At 45.9% G+C, this 27,050-nt stretch overlaps 1 protein-coding gene across 11 annotated transcripts in view; it reads left to right on the top strand.

Annotated features, from left to right (window-relative positions):
- The window catches only part of itpr1b (inositol 1,4,5-trisphosphate receptor, type 1b), a 112,689-nt gene that overhangs the window by 26,903 nt on the left and 58,736 nt on the right, over positions 1-27,050 (top strand). For 8 of the 11 annotated variants that reach the window (XM_081705700.1, XM_081705698.1, XM_081705692.1 and 5 more), the window contains 24 exons: positions 271-429; positions 2,947-3,119; positions 3,525-3,644; positions 4,198-4,392; positions 4,741-4,992; positions 6,002-6,143; positions 6,362-6,515; positions 7,113-7,303; positions 7,560-7,746; positions 7,849-7,900; positions 8,050-8,215; positions 8,324-8,494; positions 9,048-9,119; positions 9,802-9,939; positions 10,155-10,280; positions 10,704-10,904; positions 11,220-11,471; positions 12,329-12,454; positions 13,533-13,661; positions 16,076-16,196; positions 16,311-16,495; positions 19,858-20,006; positions 20,923-21,034; positions 22,652-22,687. In XM_081705700.1, the coding sequence (XP_081561826.1) occupies positions 271-429; positions 2,947-3,119; positions 3,525-3,644; positions 4,198-4,392; positions 4,741-4,992; positions 6,002-6,143; positions 6,362-6,515; positions 7,113-7,303; positions 7,560-7,746; positions 7,849-7,900; positions 8,050-8,215; positions 8,324-8,494; positions 9,048-9,119; positions 9,802-9,939; positions 10,155-10,280; positions 10,704-10,904; positions 11,220-11,471; positions 12,329-12,454; positions 13,533-13,661; positions 16,076-16,196; positions 16,311-16,495; positions 19,858-20,006; positions 20,923-21,034; positions 22,652-22,687 (3,609 nt within the window). The remainder of the gene's footprint in view (positions 1-270; positions 430-2,946; positions 3,120-3,524; positions 3,645-4,197; positions 4,393-4,740; positions 4,993-6,001; positions 6,144-6,361; positions 6,516-7,112; positions 7,304-7,559; positions 7,747-7,848; positions 7,901-8,049; positions 8,216-8,323; positions 8,495-9,047; positions 9,120-9,801; positions 9,940-10,154; positions 10,281-10,703; positions 10,905-11,219; positions 11,472-12,328; positions 12,455-13,532; positions 13,662-16,075; positions 16,197-16,310; positions 16,496-19,857; positions 20,007-20,922; positions 21,035-22,651; positions 22,688-27,050) is intronic. The other 3 variants (XM_081705699.1, XM_081705695.1, XM_081705693.1) reach the window with 1 other exon arrangement.

The following is a 27,050-nucleotide window of genomic DNA, read 5'->3' as shown; positions in this document are numbered from 1 at the left end:
CTTTGATGTGGCATCACATTTTTAGTTCACGAGGGGCCCTTCTAGTTATGCTCTTTAGAAATGTATGAAGCTTGAAAAACTGTAGATGCATAATAAATATCACTACAATTTAAAGAAATCATTATCAGCACTGAGGGTTGGGGTCGAGGGGAACAGACCCAGGTCAAACACCATGCCTGGTGCGAGTTCGGCATTCAAGAGATGCAAACTCGGCATAATGGCGCCCCTCTGTCCACGTTTTCTGTCATCTCCGTGATGTGTCGTCTCCAGATCTTTAAGCTGCTGCAGGCTCCGTTCACGGACAGCGGCGACGGCCCCATGCTCCGCCTGGAGGAGCTGGGTGACCAGAGGCATGCCCCCTTCAGGCACATCTGCCGGCTATGTTACCGGGTGCTCCGTCACTCACAGCAAGACTACAGGAAGAACCAGGTGATTCACGGCAACGTCTCGGGGTCTTGTGTGAGGCGCCACCAGGTGTCTCAACAAATCCCGAACCTCTCCGGCACAGCTGGACAATGCACGATTTGTTAAATGTTCTTTCAGTATTTTATCACAAAAGTTATTAATGTAATACATTTTAAAATGTATTAAAACATTTGTAGAGAAACTCCTGAATTTACCTTGTACTATGGGCGCAAACCAATGAATTACAATGAGTATCTGGTGAACATTCGAAGAAGAATAACAGGCATGGAGCTTTTGAGGCAGCTTAGCACGTGAAACATCAAGCCTTCACTGATGTTTAATAAGTAGGACCGTGATTGTTTTACGGCGTTCTTTGTCCTTAATGGCACTGTAGATGCGTACTGCGATACGGGCTGTGCTGAGTGGAGGAAAAAGTAGTGTGGCCAGAACTTCCCCATTCTGTTGAGGAGTAGCAGCTTTTTTTGTTGACCCGAGACCAAAGAGTGCTGAAGGTGAGGTGAATCCAGTAATTCACAGTCTTGTCCCAATTCTTCTGGACACACCAGACTCAACAGATCGAGTGATTTTTATTTCCCTTCGAATACAGAATTTTATTGAGATGAACCAGGCTGCAAATCTCAGATCCACACAGGTGGGAGAGGTCCTCGGGTTGCACGGCTCGCTCAGTGATGCTGTTTAGCCTTGGCAGATTTGGACTCATAGCTGAAGTTTTATTTTTGACACAATTTTGTATGCTACTGAGAGAGTGAAACACTGCCTCTCCTGGAAAGACCACAGAAGAGGTGCCGTTGAGACACAAAGGGATGTCAGAGCTTTAAAGTTCTACAGAGCTTTCGAAATGATGAAATAAAGCTCCTTTGATCAGGTGATAAGGGGCTGGTTAAGTCTTCCTCTTCTTTCCATTTATAGAATTTAAAAGGAAGAGGTGTGGTTATTACATTTACCCTGATGGTTTAGTCTGAAGGGTTCAAAGTAGAGTTTCCTCTTCTGCAAAAACTTTGAACAGCAATAATGGGGAAGGGGGTCTGTAGAAAATGAATCCCCAGCTGGTGTTAGACTCCGAGAAGACTCGGCCTCCAGCCTCCAGAGTGCCTCGAACTATGTCTACCAGATTTTGTTTTTGAGTGACTTTGACTGAGTTGCCCTTGCTAGGTTATGATGTGGTCACTCTTAGCAATTCTGATGTTCTTACATTTATTTACCAGCATCTTGGTGAGCTGCTCAGATGTTATCTCCGCTTCACAAGTTTGAGTGTGGCTTCCTGTCCAACTGCAGTTGGAAATTTCCAATAACGACCTGTCTATTGTAGCTCATTCTAGAATCTAGTGTTCTGTGTAAGGGTAGGGGAAATGTCAGGGTCTTCAGGTCGCGATTAGGCTTTTTGTCACTTCCACCTTAACAAGCACCGACATAGCACGCACAATGAAACTTAGGTTTTCGGGCTCAGATCTACGCCGGGTGGAGATGCCAAACGGCACAGGCCGTCGCAGTGGTGCATTGTTAAAATGCTTAAGATACAGGGAAGCACAATGGCACTGTTGAATGTGATCCAAGCATTAGAACCCACAGACCTACAGTCTCCTATAGGGGACCTTCAGGAGCCCAGACGAACACTTGGCAAACAGCTTGATTTGGGGATATTTCTAAATGGCACATAAAAGCAATCAACTACTGAAATCGGCGTCCTTCTCTTGATGGTCTTTGTCCTTTCTTCCTGTAGCCAAGCAGATGATCATTTCATGAACCAAATTGTCATTAGATTAGATATCCAAGAATACCTGCTCACACTGGATCAGGGGTCCCAGGTAGCTACCATACTGAACAATTAACTTCCATCACACCTGCCTCTCATGTTCAAGTGTTACTGAAGGCCACGGTTACCTGGGTCAGGTTTGGAACTGAGGGGGATAAATCCCCAGGACCGGATCTGGGTAACACTGTGGTAGAGCTGCGTTTCTCAGTCCTGGTCTGAGAGCAGCCCTGCATGACACACATTTCCATTTAGCCAAATCACACTGTCTCATGAAGAGCTTTTTAATTAGCCAGTGAGTTGAGTCATGTGACCAGAGGCCAATTTCCCTGGACATGGGCTACAAACTAAATTGCAGCAACAATGTTGAGCCACAACAACAAACCCCTTTCTATTGAAGTCTAGGCTTCTGCGTAATCTGGGCCTGGGAAACCGGTCCTATAATATGCAATGCAGGAGAAGTCCAGGAGCGACAAACCCTGCATTACATCACGTAGTCCAAGCATGTAGTCCAAGTCTGCATTCCCAGCACAGTCTTTGAGTGCTGAGCACTGCAGACAATCTGCTTTGTCTTGCTTTTACCTGTTGGACAGGTGGGGTAACCACTCAGCACCACACATTTGCTCAATTAGCCACCTACACTCAGGAACGAGAACAGGGCCGGATTTGGAGCAGAGCCCCTCAGATCCCCCGCGGCATGTGAACGCTCCGCTTGTCTCTTCTTGACCCTGGCTCGTCTCTCCGCCCAACCTCCCCACCTCCACATGTAGGAGTACATCGCCAAGCAGTTCCGCTTCATGCAGAAGCAGATAGGCTACGACGTACTGGCAGAGGACACCATCACGGCGCTGCTGCACAACAACCGCAAGCTGTTGGAGAAGCACATCACCGCCGCCGAGATCGACACCTTCGTCAGCCTCGTGCGCAAGAACCGCGAGCCCAGGTGAGGGGGGGGGGGTGTCTGAGGAATGGAAGGACCAATGAAGAGGAGGAAGGAGAGAAGATGGAAATCCAAATACCACATAACCAAAACAAACAGGAGAAACACAGCCCACACGGGACAAAGGGAGGAGGTGGGGTGTGTTAAGTGTCTAGAAACAAATACAAAGCCTGGGGAATGTTTAGATAAATGAGCTAATAAGACAATTTTTTTTTTTTCCTGGAAACAATCCAGTCTTAAATAATGAATCCCATTTAAGGAAGTAATCAGTTGGATTTTTATTTGTTCACTTCAAGGAACTCATTTTACCTGTAGTTGTTTAATCTGCTGTTAGCAATAGTTGATAAAGTCTTCCCTGTCTCGTGTGTGTGTGTGTGTGTGTGTGTGTGTGTGTGTGTGTGTGAGCAGGTTTCTGGACTATCTGTCCGATCTGTGTGTATCCATGAATAAGTCCATCCCCGTCACGCAGGAGCTGATTTGTAATGCCGTGCTGGACCCAGCCAATGCGGACATTCTCATAGAGACCAAGTGAGCTGCTACACCAGACGTCCTGTACCTGTATCTCATACTACACCAAGATCTTGATCTATACCTAACTACATCCAATAGCTCAATTAGTAATTCTTTACATATTAATCATGCTTAGTGTAAATCTTTTGTTGACATCATGTAATTATTTTAATTTGATGTTTAATATGCATTTTTTTTTTTAAATGTAGACATTCTCACTTTTTCCTTATTCCTAAGTTTCCTTGTGTATGAAATGCGCTATATAAATAAACTTGCCTTGCCATGTAGAAGACCCTGCAACTGGACATGTATTCAAGTACCTGTATATACCTGAGCACCTTCTCCTCGTGGTTGTCTGAACTTCTCACTCAGCCTCTCTGTGCAGGGTGCTCTAACAACAGGGTACAGCACATTGTACTGTAGGCGTGCGTGTCTATTTAATGATGGTAGTAACAGACAGCTCCTGTAACAGGTTTCGAAGGGATTTAACAACTTGGCAACCCTCACTTGAGGATAAAAGATTATCCGCATTTCGCTCTTCCTCATCCAAGGTGCTCCTCCTCCTCTGCAGGCTGGTGTTGTCTCGGTTCGAGGTTGAGGGGGTGAGTGTGGGAGAAGCTCCGGTGGACTCGGAGGAGGACGAGGAGGAGGTGTGGTTGTTCTGGAAGGATGGCGGGAAGGAGGTGCGTAGCAAGAGCATCAGGGAGCTTGCCCAGGATGCCAAAGAAGGCCAGAAAGAAGACCAGGATGTCATCAGTTACTACAGGTGACCGCCGGCTCAGTGGCAGCTAGTTGCCTGCATTACTCCAACTATCAATGAACGGAGTAGCTGTAGACGAAACAAATGTTAACACCACAAAACGTGGGCAGGTTTGGATTACCAGTGGGGGGAAAAAAGAATGAATGAATGAACAAAGGAAAAAAAAATGATAGAAGGAAGTAATGCGGGAGGAAAACAATAAAGGAACCCAATTCTTCCCTTGGAGTCAAAAATAATCTGAGAATCCCTGATTACATCATCAAACGCACTGCGATATCCATATCGCGTTATCTCCGGATTGCAGAATGTATGATGTTAACAGACATAACCTAAGCTGCCTTGCCTCATCCTCAGGTACCAACTCAACCTGTTCGCCCGCATGTGCCTTGACCGTCAGTACCTGGCCATCAACAAGATCTCGGGCCAGCTGGACGTGGACCTGATCCTGCGCTGCATGTCGGACGAGGACCTGCCCTACGACCTCCGTGCCTCCTTCTGCCGCCTCATGCTGCACATGCACGTGGACCGCGACCCCCAGGAGCAGGTCACGCCGGTCAAGTACGCCCGCCTATGGTCCGAGATCCCCTCCAAGATCGCCATTGACGAGTGGGTGGAGTTTGCGTGTTTGTTTTTTTTTTTGGCTTTGTAGAAGCTTGCATAAAAAAAAGCAGTTTGCACATGTTCTATGTCAACCCTCAGTGTTTCTGTGCCCATTGTCTGCCCCCCCCCCCCCGGAACATTTTACAGCATATTAAAAAAAACTTTATAAAAATGACACATTTCACCAGTGCAGTCAGCCATCAGCTCTCATCTTTTGTGCAAAAGGACTTTGTGACATTCAGGCAATGGAAACACCTCTTCCTTTTAGAGTCATTTAAGTAGGAAATACTATAACGTTGTAGATCTTTGCTCCAGCTGCATTGTGCAGCAATTCTCGGCTAGGTTTAAATATACTGAATTTTTTTCTGGAGAGAAAAAAAAAACCCAACCTGTAAGTGATCTCCTAGCATAACTTTTCCCAGAACTGTCACAGAACTGTCAGACGCACTGTTGTACCCATGGGGGAAAGACTCCAGCGTGAAGACAGTGGCCTGTTGGTTCATGTACTGAGGACCTAATGGTGCCTCTCCTGTATCATCCTGCTTCAGAAAAAAGGGTCTCGTACAAGCTGACAAAGGAGCACTAGCCCAATAACAGTGACATGACAGTGATATACAGACAGCTAAACCTTCCTTCCCATGGTTCCTTCCTGTCATTGGAACCAAATTTTCAGGTAGACAGTTCAGTTCCCTCAAGCCAGCTTGATGGAAGAGTACTAAATTTGCATTTTATTTGTTGTGACTTAAACATGCGAATCTAACGGCTGTGCAAAATGATTGTGGTCAGCGTTAGTCCATTTTTTTTGGCAATGAAAGCATTTTGGTAAACTTCAGAAACTGTCTTGGCTGTCAAAAAGACATCAAATGAATTTTCTTAAAAAGGCTTCACCATTCACTGAAAAAATGCCACCTATATCATGCTTTGATGTATCCATCAGTTTTAGTATTTTTTTTTTTTAAATTATTTTCGTGTTCTATGGTTGACTGTGATTTTGTTTTTTGTTATTTTTTAATAGCTATGATAATGATGGCACCACCAGAGATGAAATTAAAGAGCGGTTTGCTCTCACCATGGAGTTTGTGGAGAACTACCTGAGAGATGTTGTCTGTCAGAACATCCCTTTCTCTGACAAGGAGAAGAACAAACTCACATTTGAGGCAAGTTTATCCCGTGTGTGTGTGTGTATAGCATAGCTCAGGTAGTGTTTTCTGACAAGCCCTGAACCGCCTTTCTGCTTTGTCCCGACTCCCGACACACCTGACCCAAGCAACTTAAGAACATACAAACTCGGCTACAGCCGTACAGAGGCAAACGTGGATTTAGAATGTAACTAACTGTGCGAATCTGTAACTCTGTCCGGTGGCGCCTCCTTCAGGTTGTGAACTTGGCGCGGAACCTCATTTATTTCGGCTTCTACTGCTTCAGTGACCTGCTGCGGCTGACCAAGATCCTGCTGGCCATTTTGGACTGTGTGCATGTCAGCACCATATATCCCATCAACAAAATGGAGAAAGGGGATGAGAACAAAGGTGAAGAAATGCTCGCATTCTCAGCGAAACCTGGTTTCAGTTTTGAAATGCTATGGTTTCCACCAGCACAGCTGCTTGTGTTATCAGCAATGAATGCCTTCTGGGAGCATGCATGTAAATGGCCCACTTTGAATACCTGATGATTAGAGAGACATGTAACCTCGTTTAGATGTATTAGCACCGCATTTTACTAGCTGTATAAGCCGCTTAGAATCGTATTGCGTGGTATGGCCTCTGTGTTTCGTTCTTTCGTTACAACCGACCCTGGTGGTGGGTTAGGTTGTAACAAAGGAACACCATTGATTTGACATCAACCACAAGGTTGATGAAATTCTTGCAGAGGTCTGACTTGGTGCCATTTGTAATACACAAATATGGGCACATTTGTTTAAAAGTTTGAGAACTCTAGCTCTCAAATTCTGAGAGTTAAAGATACTGAAGCAAAAAGTGTTACAATCACACCCAGTTTCCCCTATGTTCAAATTAGAAATGAGATTTAGCGTTGCTATTATTACATGAACTAACACACCAGTGTTTGTTGTTGGTTGGGTTTTTGTTTCGGCTATCTGGCTAGCAAACCCTTACTCCTCCTCACAGGTAGTAATGTTATGAGGTCCATTCATGGTGTCGGGGAGCTGATGACCCAGGTGGTGCTGAGGGGGGGTGGCTTTCTGCCCACCACACCTACAGCGCCACCAGATGGCGAAGTGGGCAAGACCCAGACGGAGCCAGAAAAGGAGGACATCCTGGTGATGGACACCAAGCTGAAGATCATTGAGATTTTGCAGGTAATGAGGATTCTGGGTCCAACACATGCAAAAATGGGGATGAAATTGTGGGGACTGTCATGTTCCTGTGTTTTGCCTTGAACTTAGAGGCAATTTTAGAAGTTAAATTTAGTGTTCTTGGTCCCAGAACTATAAAAAAGGTTCGTAGGGCACAAAAACAAAGCGTTACTTTTCTTACTTGGCAAACACTTTGTACTGGTGGCAGCTGAAATTTAAAATGAGCCGCCGTTGTGATTGTTATACTTTCCTCCTGTAGTTTATCCTGAATGAGCGGCTGGACTACAGGATCTCCTGCTTGCTGTGCATCTTTAAAAGGGAGTTTGATGAGAGCAACACTCAGACTGACGTTCTGCCGAATGCTACTCCTACCGCTAATGCCAGTGCCACCACTAATGCTTCCACTCCCGCGACTGCTAACGGGGACGGACCAAACAGCATACCGGGTTGGTGCTTCAAACATGTGCTGAAGAGGCGTTTGTTCATTTCACGTTTTTTGCTACTTTTTATTTTCTTGTTTGTTTATTTAGTTGTTTGTTCTTTCACAGTGCTAAATTTTGAGAACATCGAAGAACAGGCTGAGGGTATTTTTGGTGCAAGGTAGGAATTTGCTCAAAATCCATAAACTTCAGACTTCAGTCATGCATACACATTTGTCCCATCTAACATGAGGTCCAACTTCCGAAACCAATCCAGTGTGTAATGCATGTGTCGCTTTGTACTTAGGCTGTATCTTGTTATTCCCTTAGCGAGGAGAACTCGCCGTTGGACTTGGATGACCACGGTGGTAGAACGTTCCTGAGGGTTCTGCTACACCTCACCATGCATGACTACCCGCCCCTGGTGTCCGGGGCTCTCCACCTGCTCTTTAGACACTTCAGCCAAAGACAGGAGGTGCTCATGGCTTTCAAGCAGGTATTCACTTACACACTCACACTTTTTTAAACCGTGTAGCTTGAGTCTTGAGAGCTAAGTCAAGGCTTAAGTTGATCGGGGAGCCGATCACGCTTTCTCTGTCCCCAGGTCCAGCTCCTGGTGACGAGTCAGGACGTGGACAACTACAAGCAGATTAAGTCTGACTTGGACCAGCTGCGCTCCATCGTGGAGAAGTCCGAACTCTGGGTCTACAAGCGGCAGGGTGATGATGCCCTGGATGGCGCTGATGGACCCATCGATTCGGACCATAAAAAGAAGGTTCCGGATGCGCTCTTGGACTAAATCCCGTCGTCTTATTACACCCATGGTCTCCTAGTCAGGATTATTAGAACATGGTTACACCTTAATGGTGTTATTTTATCTGTTTTATCTGTGTAAAAAAGGCCCAGCTGTGTAAAAGTTGGATTGCAAATGTACATGTTGTTATAGATGAGTAGTGACCATGCTGCAACCTCTGGGAAGTCAAATATACACACACTTGGGCAGACACTCTTTTCCATACTGCGATATATTCAGTAGTATTTGTGGTGCCTGAGAATCGAGCCCGTGACCCTGATGTTACTGGTACCTTGCGCTACCTGCTCTCCCAGGTGAGCTAGTGGAGTGTCACTGTTGTTAACAGTCCAGTACCAGTGTGGCATCCTTAATGCTGATGATCCACAACGAAAAACTGGAACCAAATTTTGGCCGCTTTAAGAAGGCGTTTGTTCAGTGCTTCTTGCCCCAGCGAGCTCTGTTTGGGTTACTCTTTACTAGTTACTGTGTCTGGAGGGGGACCGATTGGGCTAATTTCTCCTCCCACATCACACAGGGCGACTCGAGCGGCGTGGACAAGAAGAAACCGGAGAGCACTAGCAGCTATAATTACAGGGTTGTCAAGGAGGTAAAGTGAGCTTCATTTCCAACACACACACACACACACACACACACACACTTGTGAGGCAGGGCTGTTTTGTGAAGTTCCTTTTACCGTTCAAGCACCACAAACACCAATTAAAGCGAATATTTGGCTCCTCGTATCAGAATGGTCGGTCTTGTAGCACAGAACAAACGTTAGAACAAACGTCAGGGTGGGCAAAGGACCCTGGCTTATCAAACACACACACACACACACACACACACACACACACACACACACACAAAAAAAAAAACAACAGAGCATGTTTAGCGGACATGGAGCTGTCCAATTAAATCCAGTTCAATTGAACTGAAATCAATTTACTTAAATGCTTTTTAACAGATATGTCGGCAAGGAAAAACCCTGTGTCCTGTACTACTGCAACTACTACATTTAAATCTGTGCAAAATTTCTCTCATATCTTTCCATGCATTTGCATAGTTATGCTGTTTTTCATTCTCACTCGGTTTCCCTTTGAATCATAGTTTCTTTTGCCGTCACACTCTTTCTTTCTAGATCACTCATTCTGTCTTGCTTGCCGATTGAGCTGAGGTTACCAATGTCGCTATGGCAGCTGAGGGGGCACAAAAAATAAGCGTCTCTCTCTCTCTCTCTCTCTCTCTCTCTCTCTCTCTCTCTCTCTCTCTCTCTCTCTCTCTTCCTGTAGATCTTGCTGAGGTTGAGCAAGTTGTGTGTGCAGGAGGGGGTGTCGGGGAAAAAAAGTAAGAAACAGCAGCAAAGGTTGCTGAGAAACATGGGAGCTCATGCGGTGGTGCTGGAGCTACTACAGATCCCCTACGAGAAGGTGAGACGTCCCGAAATCTCATTTGGCCTCCCGTCAGAGAGACCTGGGAAGCTGCCCTGTGAGAGATTCTCCTCCGAGCAGGATGTGCTGGCAGCTTAAGCTCAGTCCCCTTTGAGATGTGTTCATATGTTCTCTAAGTAGAATGAGGAGAAGGGAAAGAAAAACAACCCAGTGTGTGGATAAAGGCAGCGTGAGTTGTGTGTGCACTTTGGCAGGGCGAGGATGTCAGAATGCAGGAGATTATGAAGCTGGCTCACGAGTTCCTCCAGAACTTCTGTGCTGGGAACCAGCAGAACCAGGTCCTGCTCCACAAACACATCAACCTCTTCCTAAACCCTGGGGTGAGTGTGGGTAATGCGCCTGGCTTTCCTGGGAAACTCCTAGCACTGTGCAGCCCAAGGTCCAAACAAGGTCTTTCCATAACCTTCAAACTGGTGGAATAGTTTTCATGACATTGTGGTTTCAGTAGGTTTTTTTTGTAAGCTGGCTTTTCATGACACTGGCACCTCTCGGGTCAACACCTCTGGTCTTGAAGAACTGTGGGCTTGTGGTTGATTCAGTACAATATGGACCATTTATTAGGAATCGTCATCCACGCCTCTTTTAAGATGATTCTGGTAGTTCGTTCTCAATACACCATCGCGCTACCTAACCGCGATGCTGCATTTCCCTAGAAAACCTAGCGTCCAAAAACATTGCGTGGTTTCTGTTCAGTGGCTCCTCTGCCGTTTCTGGCGGTGACCCTCCGTTCTCCCGGTCTGTAGATCCTGGAGGCACTCACCATGCAGCACATCTTCATGAACAACTTCCAGCTGTGCAGCGAGATCAACGAGCGTGTGGTGCAGCACTTCGTGCACTGCATCGAGACGCACGGCCGCCACGTGCAGTACCTCCGTTTCCTGCAGACCATCGTCAAGGCCGAGAGCAAGTTCCTCAAGAAGTGCCAGGACGTGGTGATGGCCGAGGTGGGGCCTTGCCGGCCTGTCCGCTTGAACTGCATCAGCACCCGTCACCTCAGACGCCCCGCATTGTGCAATTTTTTTGTTGTTGTTGCTGGTTTCAGTGCTTGTGGTTGAGTTTCTGTTCTCCCTCTCCTGCTTGCCCTCTTCTCCTTTTCTCTCTCCCCAATGTCCTGTATACTAATTCTTTCTTCCCCGCTCACCCATCTTCTCTCCTACTCCTCATTGGCTCTCTCCCCCGGTCATCTTTGTTCCACCGCTGCCTTTCCTCTTCACGCCACTGTTTCTGGGCCCCCTCGCCCTCCGACCCACCCCCTGTAGCTGGTGAACGCCGGCGAGGATGTGCTGGTGTTCTACAACGACCGGGCGTCCTTCCAGACTCTGGTGCTGATGATGCGCTCGGAGCGCGACCGGATGGACGAGAACGGCCCTCTCGTGTACCACATCCACCTGGTCGAGCTGCTGGCTGCATGCACGGAGGGAAAGAACGTCTACACTGAGATCAAGTGCAACTCGCTGCTGCCTCTAGACGACATCGTGCGCGTGGTCACGCATGAGGACTGCATCCCAGAGGTCAGCGGGCGGTCCTTTATCCGAGATGATCCCGGTTTATACCAGCAAGTGGACCGGGGGGCGGTGAAGATGCATTTGTGGCGTAGCCCAACAGCAGACACTTTAGTGACCTTACCTGGTTGAACCCAGCATGGGCTTGAGGCTTCTCAATTAAGCGATAGGCTGAAATCTTGTGTTTCGACAGGGAGAGCGCATGACTGCGCAGTGGTGCGTCTCTGTAGGGTCTGTCTCACCTGAACCTGATTTCAGCCAGATGTCTTTCTAGTCGTCTGCATTTTAGTCCTGCTTTTTCTGGGTTAGTGTCTCTCTCCCTGCTGCTTTGGAGCAATGCTGGCCAGCTGCGGGCATCTGTTAGCTGATGTAAACAGGGTTTGGCAGTTCAGCGGTGTTTAGTCACCCTAGGCAGAGTGCGGGCGGCTGCTTGTGTGTGTCACATGAGAAGCATGTGCTGACCCTCAGCCTCAGAGGCTGCTGTAACGGCGCAACAGCTGCATGGGGATTGGCAATCATTAACATTTGGGAGAAGATGTGGTCACTTTGACTTCCAGGATGGTGAGTTTTGACTATTTAGACCCACATCCACAACTGGAGGATGGAACAGGAATGTTCTGTATTACAACTAACAGTGGTGTGTTGAGTTAATTATACATTATAGTGTATGTCTACTTTTACTGTGAAAAGTCCAAAGATGCACCATGTGCTCTGCTGTTTCTAAGTGATTTGATCAGGAATCCAGTGAGACCGCCAACAGTTACTAATTGTTTTGTCATTAATAAAGTTTCACTGATATATTTGAGACCAAATGTCTCAGCGGAATAAATATTTTTGCCTCCTTTTTTTTCCTAATCCCTGTGCAGGTGAAGATTGCCTACATCGACTTCTTGAACCACTGCTACGTGGATACTGAGGTGGAGATGAAGGAGATCTACACCAGCAACCACATGTGGAAGCTGTTTGAGAACTTCCTGGTTGACATATGCAGGGTAATGACGTCTCAAATGGCTGCTTTGCTGTTGGGCCTGTGTAAATGAACTTAGCATCTGCGATCCATCGTTGCAGACATATGCCCCCACTCACCAAAAAAAAGCCTCCTCCCGAAAGTACAAAGTGTAAAAGGTTAGTAAAAGTTCAAGTGAGGGAATCTGAAAACAGAAACTGCCACTGATGTCAACACCTACAGGGTTATAAGTCTTTAAACAGAACCAACACACATTGTGCTTGTAAATGGGTAACCACAGCCCCTCCATGGTCGCGTTTCCCCAGACACGAACCATTAATGTCAGCTTTTCCCCAAAGTGGGGTCGGTCACTTCAATTTGGTTGGTTGCGCAAAGTGTCGTCACCTTAGTAAGCTTCGAAGTATCAACTGGTGAATCAGTGTAATGAGATCATTTAAAATGTGTGGGTTTGGCTACAAACACCTCCAGTGTGTTTTGTGATTGTAAGGGTTCTCGCTGTTTGTGCGAGGGTGAGGCGTCTCGCTGTTTGTGCGAGGGTGAGGCGTCCCGCTGTTTGTGCGAGGGTGAGGCGTCCCGCTGTTTGTGCGAGGGTGAGGCGTCTCGCTGTTTGTGCGAGGGTGAGGCGTCTCGCTGTTTGTGCGAGGGTGAGGCGTCTCGCTGTTTGTGCGAGGGTGAGGCGTCTCGCTGTTTGTGCGAGGGTGAGGCGTCTCGCTGTTTGTGCGAGGGTGAGGCGTCTCGCTGTTTGTGCGAGGGTGAGGCGTCCCGCTGTTTGTGCGAGGGTGAGGCGTCCCGCTGTTTGTGCGAGGGTGAGGCGTCTCGCTGTTTGTGCGAGGGTGAGGCGTCTCGCTGTTTGTGCGAGGGTGAGGCGTCCCGCTGTTTGTGCGAGGGTGAGGCGTCCCGCTGTTTGTGCGAGGTGCCGCTCTCCCTTACGCACTCGTGCTGTGGCCGTTTTAGGGCTTAGCCTCCACTGCTGTCAAAGGAAGGGTGACTCGGTGACCTGTTGTGACTTTACTCAGCAGGGAGCCCACACATATCCCCTCCTACCCAACCCCCTGCTCCATGCTGTTGAGGTTTACAAAATCTTTTCTGTTTACCGCTCACAGGTCTGCAACAACACAAGTGACCGCAAGCATGCGGACTCCACGCTGGAGCGCTATGTCACCGATACGGTCATGAGCATCGTCACCACCTTCTTCAGCTCCCCGTTCTCCGACCAAAGCACCAGTTTACAGGTGATTAGCCCGTTTATCGGCTCTGACGCAAAGAGCCATGTCGTGCTGGCGGAGCTCAGCGACGCAGGGCTGTGGTGATTTTAGGGCTCACCAAAGTGTTCACAAACTGGCATGCAAGGGTCGTGATGGATTTGCAGTCCTGAGGTTCCCAGGTGTTTGAATTTTTCCTTTAGTTGCAGTCAAGATCTCTGAACTCACTATTTTGTTTCTTCATTCACTCGCTAATGTTTCTGTCTGTTTGGTTTGTTTTTTCCACGGATTTTACTGTCTGTATTCATGGCACTTGGTTTCATACAGGAAACGAATCTATTTTCATCATCCCCCCCTTCACATAGGTGGCACGTCATATGTATGTAAGTACCAGTAATCTGCCCCCCCCCCCCACCTCCTTGTGCTCTCGCAGACCCATAAAATCTAGCACATACACACTTGCAGACATCATACTCACTACTGGATTTCCTTTCTTTCTTTCTTTCTCTCTCTCTCTCTCTCTCTTTTACTACTCCACGCACGCACGCACACCTACACGCGCAAGCATGGAGATTTCTTTAGAAAAAGACTGACTGCTTGGATTGAGTCAGAGCTTTCCAAGAACCCACACTGTGTGCGCGCACACACACACACGGGGGCTGCTGTGTGAGCCACTCTGCACATCCAGACTTCCCATATATCTCTGTTTCGCAACATCACTAGTGTGGTTGGGCCTCGCCTGGCTGCCAGATGGTTTTGGAGGGTTTTTTTCCCCTCTTTCTCTCTTTCTGTGTGTCCGTGCGTGTGTGCATGCATGCTGAAATGAGCAAACATATCCAATAATCTTTGAAGAATTTTGTCACTTCTCCTTTGGGATAGCCCACACCTCACCCACCTCAGGCCTGTTGGATATAGACCGTGCACTCGCCCCACAGTGACGTTTCCCGGGACTTTTTTAAACCCTCCTTGCGGTGCCGATGCTGCATTGGCTGCTGCATACTCCCCCAGTTTGGGTCGTGATCGTGCGTAATCCGCCCGTGCAGGCGGCTGCAGTTCTCAGCGTGGGGGGGCAGGCGCCCAGTTTCATTTCCGCCTGGTTCTGATTTGGTCCTGGTTCTGGGGGCCTTTGGCTGAAGTGAACTGCTTTTTTTTTTTTTTTTTGTGTAACCCTGCATTCCTTGTAAGCGGGAACATCAGATTCAATTATCCATGCAACAGACTCGTTTGCTTCAGTTTGTGTGATTTCACTGTGAGCTGAATTACATTATACGAGGAACAGCTTCCATGGTGCTGTGTATAAACAGTAGCAGCCAGTGGAGCAGGTTCGACTGAGGCGAGTTTGATTTTGCGTTCAAATGTACTGGAGAAATGGAATTTCTGCTCAGTTCAGGTCTTCCAACACTGCATTTTTGTGGCTGTAAATGCAAATGTAAACTCCCATAATTTTTTTTTTTGTATGATTTAACCTATCACCCCTTTCCCCCCCCCCCCAAAAAAAAAACCCACCATAGAGATTTTACCAGAATATATATAATATTCACTGTGTAGACTAGTCAGTGATCCTGAGCAGACAAAGGCCCTGTGTTTGTGCTGTTTCTGTGATGTGGAAATAAATGATGAAAAAAAACCCAGAAACAAATAAACTGATGAAGTAGCACGTAAATAACAGTCTGACCCCCCTCCCGCCCGCCCCCCCAAAACCAGGGCATCTGATCCAACCTTCCAGATCATTCCAAGAAATGACTATTGAAACAGGCCTCCGGGCTAAAAGAGGTTTTCTGTGTAGCCACTGCATGCTTGTTGCCCTAGCTGCTGTGGCGAACACCTCAGGCTAGACAGATTTTTTTTTTTTTCTCTCTCTTTCTTTCTAGTCAGCGCGTTCAGAGGAGCTGAGGTTCTTACAGCTCATGACAGGTTAAAGGGTAAACCAACATTTAGGGTTTCTGTCCTGTTCTTTTCTCATTGCACAACCACTCAGGCCTACTAGACCTGGTCTTAAGCATTCTCTCCTAATAGTTTCATGTTAAAAAACATTCAACCAGTGTCGTTTTTAATTTTGTCATTTTTGGACTTTTATTTTGTATTTTTATCCAATAACATGTTAAACACGATATAATTCACTTAAATGATATGTGCATGGAACTGCTTATTTTGTTTCAAAACAAACCTTTGCATTTTTTTCTCTGTATCTGTTAAGTATTTTAATAGCTGTTTATTTATTTAAAACATTTAAATTAGATTTTTAAAAAATCATATTAGAAAATGTTCAGCAGTTGCATATTTGTAGTGTGTGTGTGTGTGTGTGTGTGTGTGTGTGTGTGTGTGTGTGGTGGTTATTTTTTTGCTATTTTGCTGATTTTTCCTGTTCCTGTTTTTCCAATTCTTTTTCTCCCTTTTTCTCCTGCCCTCCTCCCGTCTTTTCCCGGTCTCTCGCTGCGCCACAGACCCGCCAGCCGGTCTTCGTGCAGCTACTGCAGGGAGTATTCCGTGTCTACCACTGCGGCTGGCTCCTGCCAGCCCAGAAGGCGTCGGTGGAGAGCTGCATCAAAGTCCTCTCTGACGTGGGTAAGGATGCCGTCCCGGTCCCCTGGCCCATGCCACCCACCCCGACGCGGTTCCACGTGCCGCCGTTAACTGTTGACTGCTGCAGAGCCTGAAGGAGCTTTATGTTGCACGCAGCCAAGAGCCGGGCGATCGCCATCCCTGTGGACCTGGACAGCCAGGTGAACAATCTCTTCGTCAAGTCCAACAGCGTGGTCCAGAAGACCCTCCTGAACTGGAGGATGTCCGCTCGCAACGCCTCTCGCCGTGACTCTACCCTCACTGGGTCCAAAGACTACCGGAACATCATCGAGAAGCTTCAGGTGAGCATGGTCACCTCACTAGGGAGACCCCGAAGGTGGGGAACATGCTAGGTTTTCCTTTTACCATGGTTGGAAAAAAAAGTTACATTTATTTAATCGTTACATAGTATCTCATCAATATTTAAATGTTTTAGTTCAATTTAGAAGCTTCTCCATTTTGGTTATAAATGTAATTATATACTTAGCTTTAATTGGTGTAACCCTAAAGTCATCCTCACATCATGTACATTTTAAGTGTGTAATGAGCCCTTGGTGGTGAAATAATAACTGGCATCGCAAGTGCGTCTGTTCAAGCAAAGCAAAGCAGCAAGCAGACAAACCCTTTAACCATACTTCTGTGTCTACCATAAAAAGGCCGTCAGTTAAGAAGTGTGGATTACAAAACGAGGGGGAGGGGGAGGCGGGGGGGGGGGTGCACGCCACATTCCTGTGGTTTTCAGTTTGCAGCACCAGACATCAGAGAATAGATTTGTCATTTTCTGCTTACAATCAATTGCTGCAGTTTAATATAAGCTGTTGGATTTGCGGTTTCTTAACTCATGTCTTATTAGAACGTAGCACGTCCTTGCTTATAGGTTTAGTTTCTGTTCTAATAGCAACTTGGCTTAAACACGGGATCTTTTAAACCTCCCGTAACTCAGAGAAAATTCTTTTTAAAAATAGGAAGCTTTTACCATCTTATTCTGTGCATCTTGTCTATATGCTAGAATGTGTTTGGTAATCAAGTAATCTGACTATTCCTCCATCCGGTTGAGTAATCAGACAATAAATACTCTTGCTTTATTAAAGAGCAATAGTAAATGTACAAAGAAGAATCTAAGACTATACAAGAGAACATATGGTCTCTTAAAATTAACAACTGATTAGTTTCTTTAAAAAAAAAAGTCTTTCCTACTTTTACTTCAATCTTTTTATTACTCAAATTGCATACAGTAGTGTCTGCTAAAAGTAAACCCAGTTTGGAACATTTAAAGTGCCATTATATTCTGGGTTTTAAAGAAACATTTTTTAAAAAGTAGTTTTCCAGGTACGACTTTCCCCAACCTTTACATTGTACTCGGTGGATTTCAACATACGGTTTTTGAAAACAGCTTATAGAATTTTCAGAACATAGAGCAGCGTGTTACTTCCCCAGAACAATTGTGATTCCCTAATACTATATTTGTTCAATCATTAATTTGCGAAAAATACAGCTGTATGTAATGTAACTTACTCCATTCCATGTACTGTAATGCCTACTACATGGATTAAAAAAACAAAACGTTAGGTTCTCTTTCAATAAATGTGAATAGAAATCACTTCAGTACAATTCAACAATCTCACTTAGTTAGTGAACTAGCTACTCTGCTAACGCGAGGTAGCTTTCGGTAAAATGACAGCGGCAGGACTAAGTCAACATATTCAAATGTCGTCTCCTCTAGAGCACACTCCATCTTACTGCTGTGAAGACCCTGTGAGCTTCCCATCCGTTCCGTCGCTTCCTAAATATTCAATAAGACACACAAAAATACTTTTCAAAAAGTCACCCTCTGGCTGCTCCTTGCGTTGTTTGGGGCACTCCCGCGCGTCTTTGTTGCTAGCGAGCGCGCTGTGGTTGCAGCGAGTCTTTTTGCATCGATGTTTTTTTTAGTAATAGAGTTTATGGAGGAATCATTACAGTGCCCCTCGATGTAATATTAAATGGTTTTAGTGGTGTTCTTAATAAACATGAACCCAGGAAGCTCTAGCCGGTGTTTTACGCCCAGATTGAAGACCCAGTGGACTTGCACGCACAGCCGTGTGTAGATTGTAATGGTGGGAAGGAACCGTTTTTAAGTCCTAAGTTGGGAAAACCATCAACGTATCCTCTGATGTGTTTGGTGAAGGTCCCAATGGTTGGCAAGGACTTGAAATAATATACCTTAAATAGTACTTTCACTAGGCTTGCAGTTAAATAATGACACTAGTACACCCCCCCCCCCCCCCCCCCCCCCCCCCCCCCGGACCCCAAGCCAAGGGCAGGTGCCCGCTCGGAAAGCAGCCTGGTTTCTCAAAAGCACCGTGTAACAAAGATCACTGCTGAGTGGTAGAGCAAGCATCGCTCGTCTAATGCCCCCTCTCTCTCATTTAAGAGGATCTTTGTACACGCTGATGCTTCTGGGAAATAAGGCATTGAGCTGCTTCATCCGAACTCTGAGCTCCCAGACACGTTTGTCCAGGGTCGTGAGTCGTCTGATCTGGCTTATTTTCACATGGTTACTTGGAAACTGCTGACCGTTGCAAATCCGTCCTATTGCCAAGAAGCAGTGTTTGTAGTTTAGAGGGTTTTTTTTCCCCTTTTTTTGAACAAAAGTCAGAAATTCAAGAATTGACTTTGTTCTCCATGTTCATGAGGATCTATTATGTTGTGAGACCTAAAACTCTGTTTTAGAGCAGCGTACACAGGGGCCGGCTTCCATCAGAACTCACTACCCACAAGCCTGGGGTTAATTTAGACTTTTGTTCTGTTTTTATCATTGAACGTGAGTTGATTTTGCAGTAAGAGAGGATGTGAGTTTGAGAGTCATCGGAAATTAAAAATTAAAATTAAAATCAAAGATGTTGGGGCTATTTCATGCATTTCAGACGCATTCTGCATGTCTTCTTGTGAAGGCTCTAAAAAGGCATAGAAGTGAGTAGATAATTACAGGTTTGTTACACGGTTAAGATTTTGAGGAAAGGGAAATATTGTCCTGGAATTATTTTGTGTATATAGGTGTGTGTGTGTGTGTGTGTGTGTGTGTGTGTGGTGATGAACATTTACCTCACATGACCTGGAGAGTGAACAGGCCAGCTTTGGGCGTGTGTGTGTGTGTGTGAAGATATGAACATGTGGATGTAGGTGTGCGTGTGTGGGGAGATATTAACATGCTGATGTAGTGGATGTAGCTGTGGGGTGGGTGGGGGTGTGTGTGTGTGGTGGATGTAGCTGTGGTAAACCACATGCACAACCTGCTCATTTCCCCCTTCACTCTGTTTGTGTCCAACGCCTCAGCTTTATCTCTGTCTTTATATCTGCTTTGGCTGTTTTGCACTGACCTGGGATCAGCTCTAAATCTGATCGTTACCATATTAGGAGAAAATCTTACCTCAGATCAGTGTTAACAGCTTTCCTAATTGGGGCCTTCAGGAGTGTCTCAATATTAGAGGCAGTTGTCTTGGCAACCTGATAGCTATATAGTAACAATAATAAATAATAATAGCAAAACAATAAACACACTTTCCAGTAATGTCCCAGTAGAGGATGAACACACAACTGGGACCATGGTTTTTTTTTAAACTTTTGAGAAGAATCAATAAGTTGAATAAGTTTTATGGTGTGCGTGCGTGCGTGTGTGTGTCAGGACATCGTCTCTGCTCTGGAGGACCGCTTGCGGCCGCTGGTGCAGGCAGAGCTCTCTGTGCTCGTGGACGTGCTGCACCGACCAGAGCTGCTGTTCCCGGAGAACACAGATGCTCGCCGCAAATGCGAGAGCGGAGGCTTCATCTCTAAGTAAGACTACAATTCCCATGAAGCCACAACCCCCAAGCTCCCCCCGTCTGATTCTCGTCAGATCTCTAGACAGTAGTTACTGTGGTAAGAGTAGTTAGTTACACTCTATAGCCATATAGAATTGATTTGCATAAAGAACAAGTTTTTGTATAATCCGATGCCTGCATCTTTAAACCCCCGTTATAAAATGACTAATGGAGGATTTTCTAGATGAGTGTTTAGTATTTACACGTCACTGCTTGTCCTCAGTGCGTTGGGTGTGTGTGTGCATGCTTTTTTGACATTAAAAGCGAAGCACAACTGAACAGATGTCTTCTGTGGGATAAGCTCATTGTAAAAGTACAGCACACGCGTGTGCACGTCAGTGTCTGTTCAGGCCGGCGCGGTTGGTTCAGAGCTGCTCCAGTCAACCCCACTGGATATTGCCCAGTTTGGAGTGTGTTGTTTGAGAAGGAACACCCAAAACCCGACCTTGGCTGCAGAAGCAGCCCGTCACATGTCCTCGTTCACCTCTGTGTGAAGGCGTGATCACCAGAGGCCAAAGTGGCGGTAGTGTGATGAACACTTTGAGGAAATGGGGCCAGTCAGGTTCATTTCAGTTCCCTCAGGTTCACTCGTCCAGTTCAGTTTAGGTCATATGGACCTGGTTTATTTTATTGTAGTTCATTTCTTTGTGGCGCTCTCTCTCTCTCTCTCTCTCTCTCTCTCTCTCTCTCTCTCTATGTCTGTCCATCCATCTTTGTCCATCTGTTTCTCCATCTGCCACTCTCTGTATGTCTGTATCTCTCTCTGTCCCTGTATGCCTGGTTGTCTGTATCTCTGTCTGTCTGTCTTTGTCCCTGTATGTCTGTCTGTCTCTGTCCCCGTATGCCTGTCTGTATCTCTCTCTCTCTGTCTGTCTGTCTCTCTCTCCCAGGTTGATTAAACACACTAAGCAGCTGCTGGAGGAGAATGAGGAGCGTTTGTGTATTAAGGTTCTGCAGACTCTCCGAGAAATGATGACAAAGGACCGGGGTTACGGAGAAAAGGTACAGCAAACACACATGCACATGCATGCACACACACGCACAAGACAGTGCAGACCTTCTTCTGTATTTAAACACTTCTGCACCAGTCAGTCACTCTGACTGCCTTCAGTTATGTAAGCATGAAAAGATTACCAGTCAAGTACCATATTTCATTCTCTATTTTACTTATCTCACACACGCACACGTGCGCGCACACGCACACACACACACACACACACACACACACACCTGATCTCTATCCTTTCAACAGCCTTTCTGATGCTCTGACATCCTTTGATGTGGGTTTGTGGGTTAACATTCCCTACCACATTACACAAAAACAACTCTACCACCATTTTATTCTCCTCAGGATCAGAAAGTTCTAGCATGTTCTTAAAGCTATTAACACCGGGTGAGCCGCGCCACTATGTCCCACTCACTAATAATCCACCTCCTTTGGCTGATCCAACCTCCTTGCACTAATCTTACTCAAGACTCCGCCATGGCTCCGGTCCGGTGTCTCCAAGCTCCGCGCGGCGTAGTGTTCCCCCTCTTCTCCCACACGCCCGATTCAGCTTCTCGCCAGCTCAATCCGGCGGGCAGTGGAGAACGACTGAGCATGCGGCGCGTGCGAGTTTCGGATGCCTGCAGGGGGCAGTATACCACGAAGCAGGGCTTTACGTCAGGCAGAGCGGCATTGCGGCAGCACCTTGAAGCGGGCGTAGGTGGTGCTCCAGGGCACGTTAAGTCACCATGCCACACGATATCGATAACGTCAACATCAGATAACTTCAGATAATTTGCAGTGTTACCTGATTTTAAATTATGTTGGATGTCATAGCTGAACCATTCCAACAAATCACACACGTGTGAACCCTCTTGATGAATTTAGTATAAACTTAAAATCAAACTGTATAGACAAAACACTTCTTATTTGAAGTTCTTTCTGTGGCCTATTGTAGTATTTCATATATATAGATGATTTTAGTATTAGAGTTTTTTATCAACTACTCCAAAAATTAATTACTTTTGCCTTATTAAGGTACTTAACTTGTAATCAGAAGATTGCTGGTTCAAGCCCCACCACTGCCAAGTTACTACTGTTGGGCCCCTGAGCAAGGCCCTTAACCCTCAACTGCTCAAGTTGTACTCACTCATAATTGTAAGTTGCTTTGGATAAAATTGTCAGCTAAATGCCATAAATGTAAATATGCAAAAGAGAATATAAGGCAGGGACCTTAAAATGAACAGCTAATTGGTTTCTTTTTGTTTTTAATAACAATTTTATTGTTATTTTATTGGTTTTGTTTTATTGCTATTTTTACATTCATTTTTATTCAGAAATGATTTTTTTTTGTTGCCTTTTTCAGGCAGTCGTTAGAGAATCAGTACTAGGTGTATGGTTTTGTGATCAGTGTTAAGCTTGGGCGCTAATGTCCAGGCTATCCTGAGCTTGCTTCTGGGTATACTCCCCTGCTCCTGATCCATGGCTTAAATTTGCCTAGCGCTTTTGTAAAAACTACTGATTTCCCCTCCTGATGTTCTTTTTGCCCCCTTTTTGTGGATTTGTGGTTTCTTTCCCCCAGTGCGTCTGGGCTCTCCCCCCACTAACCCCGGGCCTGTGTTCTTCTCTTGCAGCTAATCACCTTTGATGATGAGCTGGATGTGGCTGAGGTTGAACTTTCTGTTTTTCCCCCCCTCCTCCACCCCTTACCCAATTGCCTTGTGCTTCTCGCCTGCACGCCGTAGCTGCTCGACCCCAAGCCTCTGTGCTGTGTGTTGTGCTTTTGTTTGAAGATTTTATTATTATTATTCTCTTTGGTTCCCACCACAAACTTGTTCTCCCCTTGTTCTGTCGGCGGTGTGTGTTTGTGGGCGGGGGCAGGGTGGGGGTTCGGATAGTTTCTGCGTGTTTGTACGTGCTTAAGTGAACAGATTCAGCCACTGCACTTCACATGCGGGTATGTGCGCGCGTGTTTACGCACATGTACACACAAGTAAAATAACCCACTTGATTGCTTGTTTATTATCTGTGTGTGTGTGTAAGAGCTCTCTGTGGTTAGTTAGCACAGATAACACCACATATTAGCTGCACTTTTTTTAAGGGGGGGGGGGGTGTAGATCTATATTTATAACTCTAACCAGCCGTAAAACAAAACCCCATCAATTCTGATAGTTACAATTTTTCATCTGTATAGAAATCTGCTCTGTCCCTCTGATTTATATATGTATAAAATATTATTTGCACTGTGTGTGTGTGGGTGTGGTTAAGCTTGCTAATGGCACAGTGTGTTTGTGAATAGCCTGGCTGACCTCTGTGTAATGCCAAAACTCAGTTAGAATGTAAACCATTCTAACTGTTTGTTATTTATTTAGTTCTGTTACGTAATCCAGGATCATTAATGTTTCTAAACTTGGCTCCTTCAGAAAATCAGTTATACGTTTGTCTTCTCATACTGGGATATGTCTCGGTACACACAGCACAGTTATAGTGGTCATTATATCTGAGGAGGTGAAGAACAGATTAGTGGGTTTTTGTTTTGGCTTTGTTTATTACTTTTTTTTAAGCTTTCAATGATTTCTTGACTAGTTTTACTTGTCCTGCTATTTCTCTCTCTCTCTCTCTCTCTCTCTCTCTCTCTCTGTCTGTCTGTCTGTCTGTCTGTCTGTCTGTCTGTCTGTGTGTGGGTGTCCGGGTGAGTCTGATGTCTTGTTGTATATTACAGCGTCTGTATTTTTAACAGTGTTTGTAAGGTCTTTGTCTTCTGAGGTTTGTAGTTGTTTAGTGTAATGATCCTTTCAGGTGGAAATTTGAGATGAAGGTCGTAGCTTGGACGGTTTGTGAAGTCTCTTCCACTTTTCATAGCTACACAAGTGTAATACCCCTAGTTTAAGAACTACTAACTTGGACAATGTCCCTTCAGACGTCGCTTCCGCACACCTCCCACCGTGTGTGGGTGAGTGGCTGTGAGCGCATGCACATGCGTGTTTGTGATTGTGCATGTTGGGTTTTGTCAGCACCAAGGGGAAGTTGGAGGTGGGTATGTTGACACCTTTCAGGGTAAAAGGAGACAACTTTTTCACAACTAATGTAATGTCCGAGAGTTCAGAGTGACATGGCATGACCCTGTTCCTTTTCTTGGCTGCGCTTTACACACACACACACACACACACACACACGAAACACAACACAACACAAACTGGCGTGTTCTCCTGTGTCTTTTGTATCAGAGCTCAGAGTGATGCATTCTTGTTAGAATAGATACCAGTGGTAGCAGTGGGCAGGGGTAGCACAGTGGTTAAGGTACTTTACTTGTAATTGGAAGGTTGGCAATTCAAGCCCCACCACTGCCAAGTTGCCACTGTTGGGCCCCTGAGCAAGGCCCTTAACCCTGAATTGCTCAAGTTGTACTCACTCATAATTGTAGGTCACTTTGGATAAAAGTGTCAGCTAAATGCTGTAAATGTAAATACCAGGGTTTCTGTGAGCATTTGAATATTGCACATATGCCATTTCACATATTCAGATATAACCCCACAGTTCCATCATGGTATAGTTTTGGTGTACTTTTAATAAATAAATGGGGTTATAATGGGTTTAATGAGATTTAGTTTAATACATAAAACAGAAGAGTGCCACTGAATTTCTGGCTGATGGTGTTGGTCAGGCCTCTTGTAGTCACCACTTTTCAGTTCCAAACTGAGATTATTTAAGATTATTATTATTATTATTATTATTATTATTATATAAGATTATTATCTGTCTCAAAATGTTGTTTAGCCTACCCTGAGAGAGAGAGAGAGTGCAAAAGCGTGAGAGTGAGGAAGTGTGTGTGTGTGTGTGTGTGTGTGTGTGTGAGAGAGAGAGAGAACAAATGAGGATGATGCCATAAATTAGGAAACAGACCTACTTCGTTTCTGACCAGTGTCTAAAATTCTCACAGGCTTTGCTAAAAGGTCATGAGAGTATTATTGCTCATCTCTCTCTCTCTCTCATTCTCTTTTTCTTTATCCCTTCATCACTAGTGTTGTGTGTTCAAGCCTGTCTGCCCATCACTGTGTCAACACACACACACACACACACACTACCTGGGCTGGCTGGCCACTGTAAGCGTGTGATGTAACATGGATTGGGATAAAATGGCTCTATGCTTGACGTGCCGCAGTAAAGCTGTGAGCATGCATGTTACATAATATACAGAATTTAACATGTGCGTGCGTGTTACGACTGACTTGTAATGTTATATACTACTCATTTTCAGCACAGTGAAACTACTGTTTTTCACTCTGTCCACACTCTCTCTCTCTCTCTCTCTCTCTCTGTCTTTCTCATTCTCTCTCCGTCTCTCTCTTGCCCCACCTCCCAGACAGAGTGTGTTTTAGCCTCTTTGCTCGTTCCGTTGCTTCTCCTTGAAGGTCTGTGTGTTCTGATGGAATCCTCTGCGTATCCTCAACTGCAGTATCACTGCTGCCCAGTAGGGGGAGATGTATTCACGTGTGTGTGTGCGTGTGTGCGTATGTGTGAATGTGTAGCTGTGTCCCAGTTTCCTTCCTGTGTGCTGCACGATTCTTGGGCGCCCGCCAGTGCTCCGACAGCGCTTACATAAGACCCGACACTTGCCTTTTTTTTTTTTTTTTTTCCTGGAATTCAGTCTCTCTGCTGGTGTGTGACCTTCTGCAGTAATTGCCAATAAAAGACTGGCGGGGGTGGTTTACTGAGAGAGGGAGAGACGCTGGCAGAGACAGACACGGACACACACACACTCCGGACACACACACGGGGGTGTGGGGGGTGTGGGGTGGATGTTACGGTAAAGCAGGTTGTTTGAAGGGACATTCGTTCATTGTGAAGTCCTCTGCTCTCACCTTTAACCCTTCTAGTTTCTGTTCCTGCTGCAGTATCATCTCCAGTGTCATTAGGATGCACGAATGCGCGCACACTAAAACAGACTGGCTATGGGCGTAAACTACTGCTGCGTGCAGAACCTCATGGGGAACTCCATCACAGGGTGACGGGGAAGCAACAGCTTCGTTTGGTTTGCAGGCATGGTTGAGACTCTTGTACAAGGTGTCTGTTATGACTGGGTGTTGTGACCTCTTCACATACACAAACCTGCCTCACTTTCCCTCATCTGTAATACCAGCCAGAGTGACTCGTGGTAATAAGAGTTTACTGCGTGTTTGTACTCATTGGTATTGTTCTACTCTTCAGTAGTAGACAAGTCCCATTAAATGCACTACAGTAAACTCTTAGGGTAAAGGGCTTTACCTGATAAGATATAATAAAAACATCTATAGTTCTAGTTGTGTCCAGTCTTAATCTGATATGATGACACAACTTTTCCTTATACTTTGAACCAAAAGCAGTTGAAAGTAGAAAGACCCCACCAGTTTTAAAGAAAAGTCTCCATGAATTTTAATGATTGTACACGTCCTGTCACTTTATATGGGCGAACTTTTTTTTTTTTTTTTAATAAGGTCTCTTACAAAAACCAAAAGATGGGTTTTCTCTACAGTGAACACGACAGAGATATCGCTTTGTGTCGGATATATCGCTTCGCAGTTCCACCAGCCACTTTCGTGTCGTGGCGGAACGCCATTTGGCGGCAGCCTTTCGGAAGAGGCGGCCCGGGACGAGGCTTGCGTTCTCTGCTCGGCCTCCGACGGAGCTTGGGTTGCAGCTTACGGTTCATTGATGGGCATGTTTTTTGTTTCCCCGCCCCCCGTCATCGAAGTGATCTTTGACAAAGGGGAGATTCCTGGCTGGTAGCGGTATTAGTCAGACAACATTGCCATGCGTCAAGGTTGTGTGTGTGTGAGACCCGACCCCTCTGGGTTTGCATATTGCAGTCAACCGCGGTACTTCCAGGGTCGCGATGGACGTGCCATGAAGTGCACTCCGTACCAACATGCGTGTGCCGTGTTGCGTGTGCAAGCCTGGATTCAGTGTTGACTCGTCATCAAAAAGCATCGGTTGATTGGCTATGACCCCGGTAGTGCCCGCCCTTTGCTTTGCTTACCCCCCCCCCCCCCCCCA

The sequence above is a fragment of the Electrophorus electricus genome, chromosome 22 (genome assembly GCF_041902795.1).
Source record: "Electrophorus electricus isolate QZ-2024a chromosome 22, ASM4190279v1, whole genome shotgun sequence".
Taxonomy (NCBI): Eukaryota; Metazoa; Chordata; class Actinopteri; order Gymnotiformes; family Gymnotidae; genus Electrophorus; species Electrophorus electricus.
This window is presented reverse-complemented; position numbering and strand designations above follow the sequence as displayed.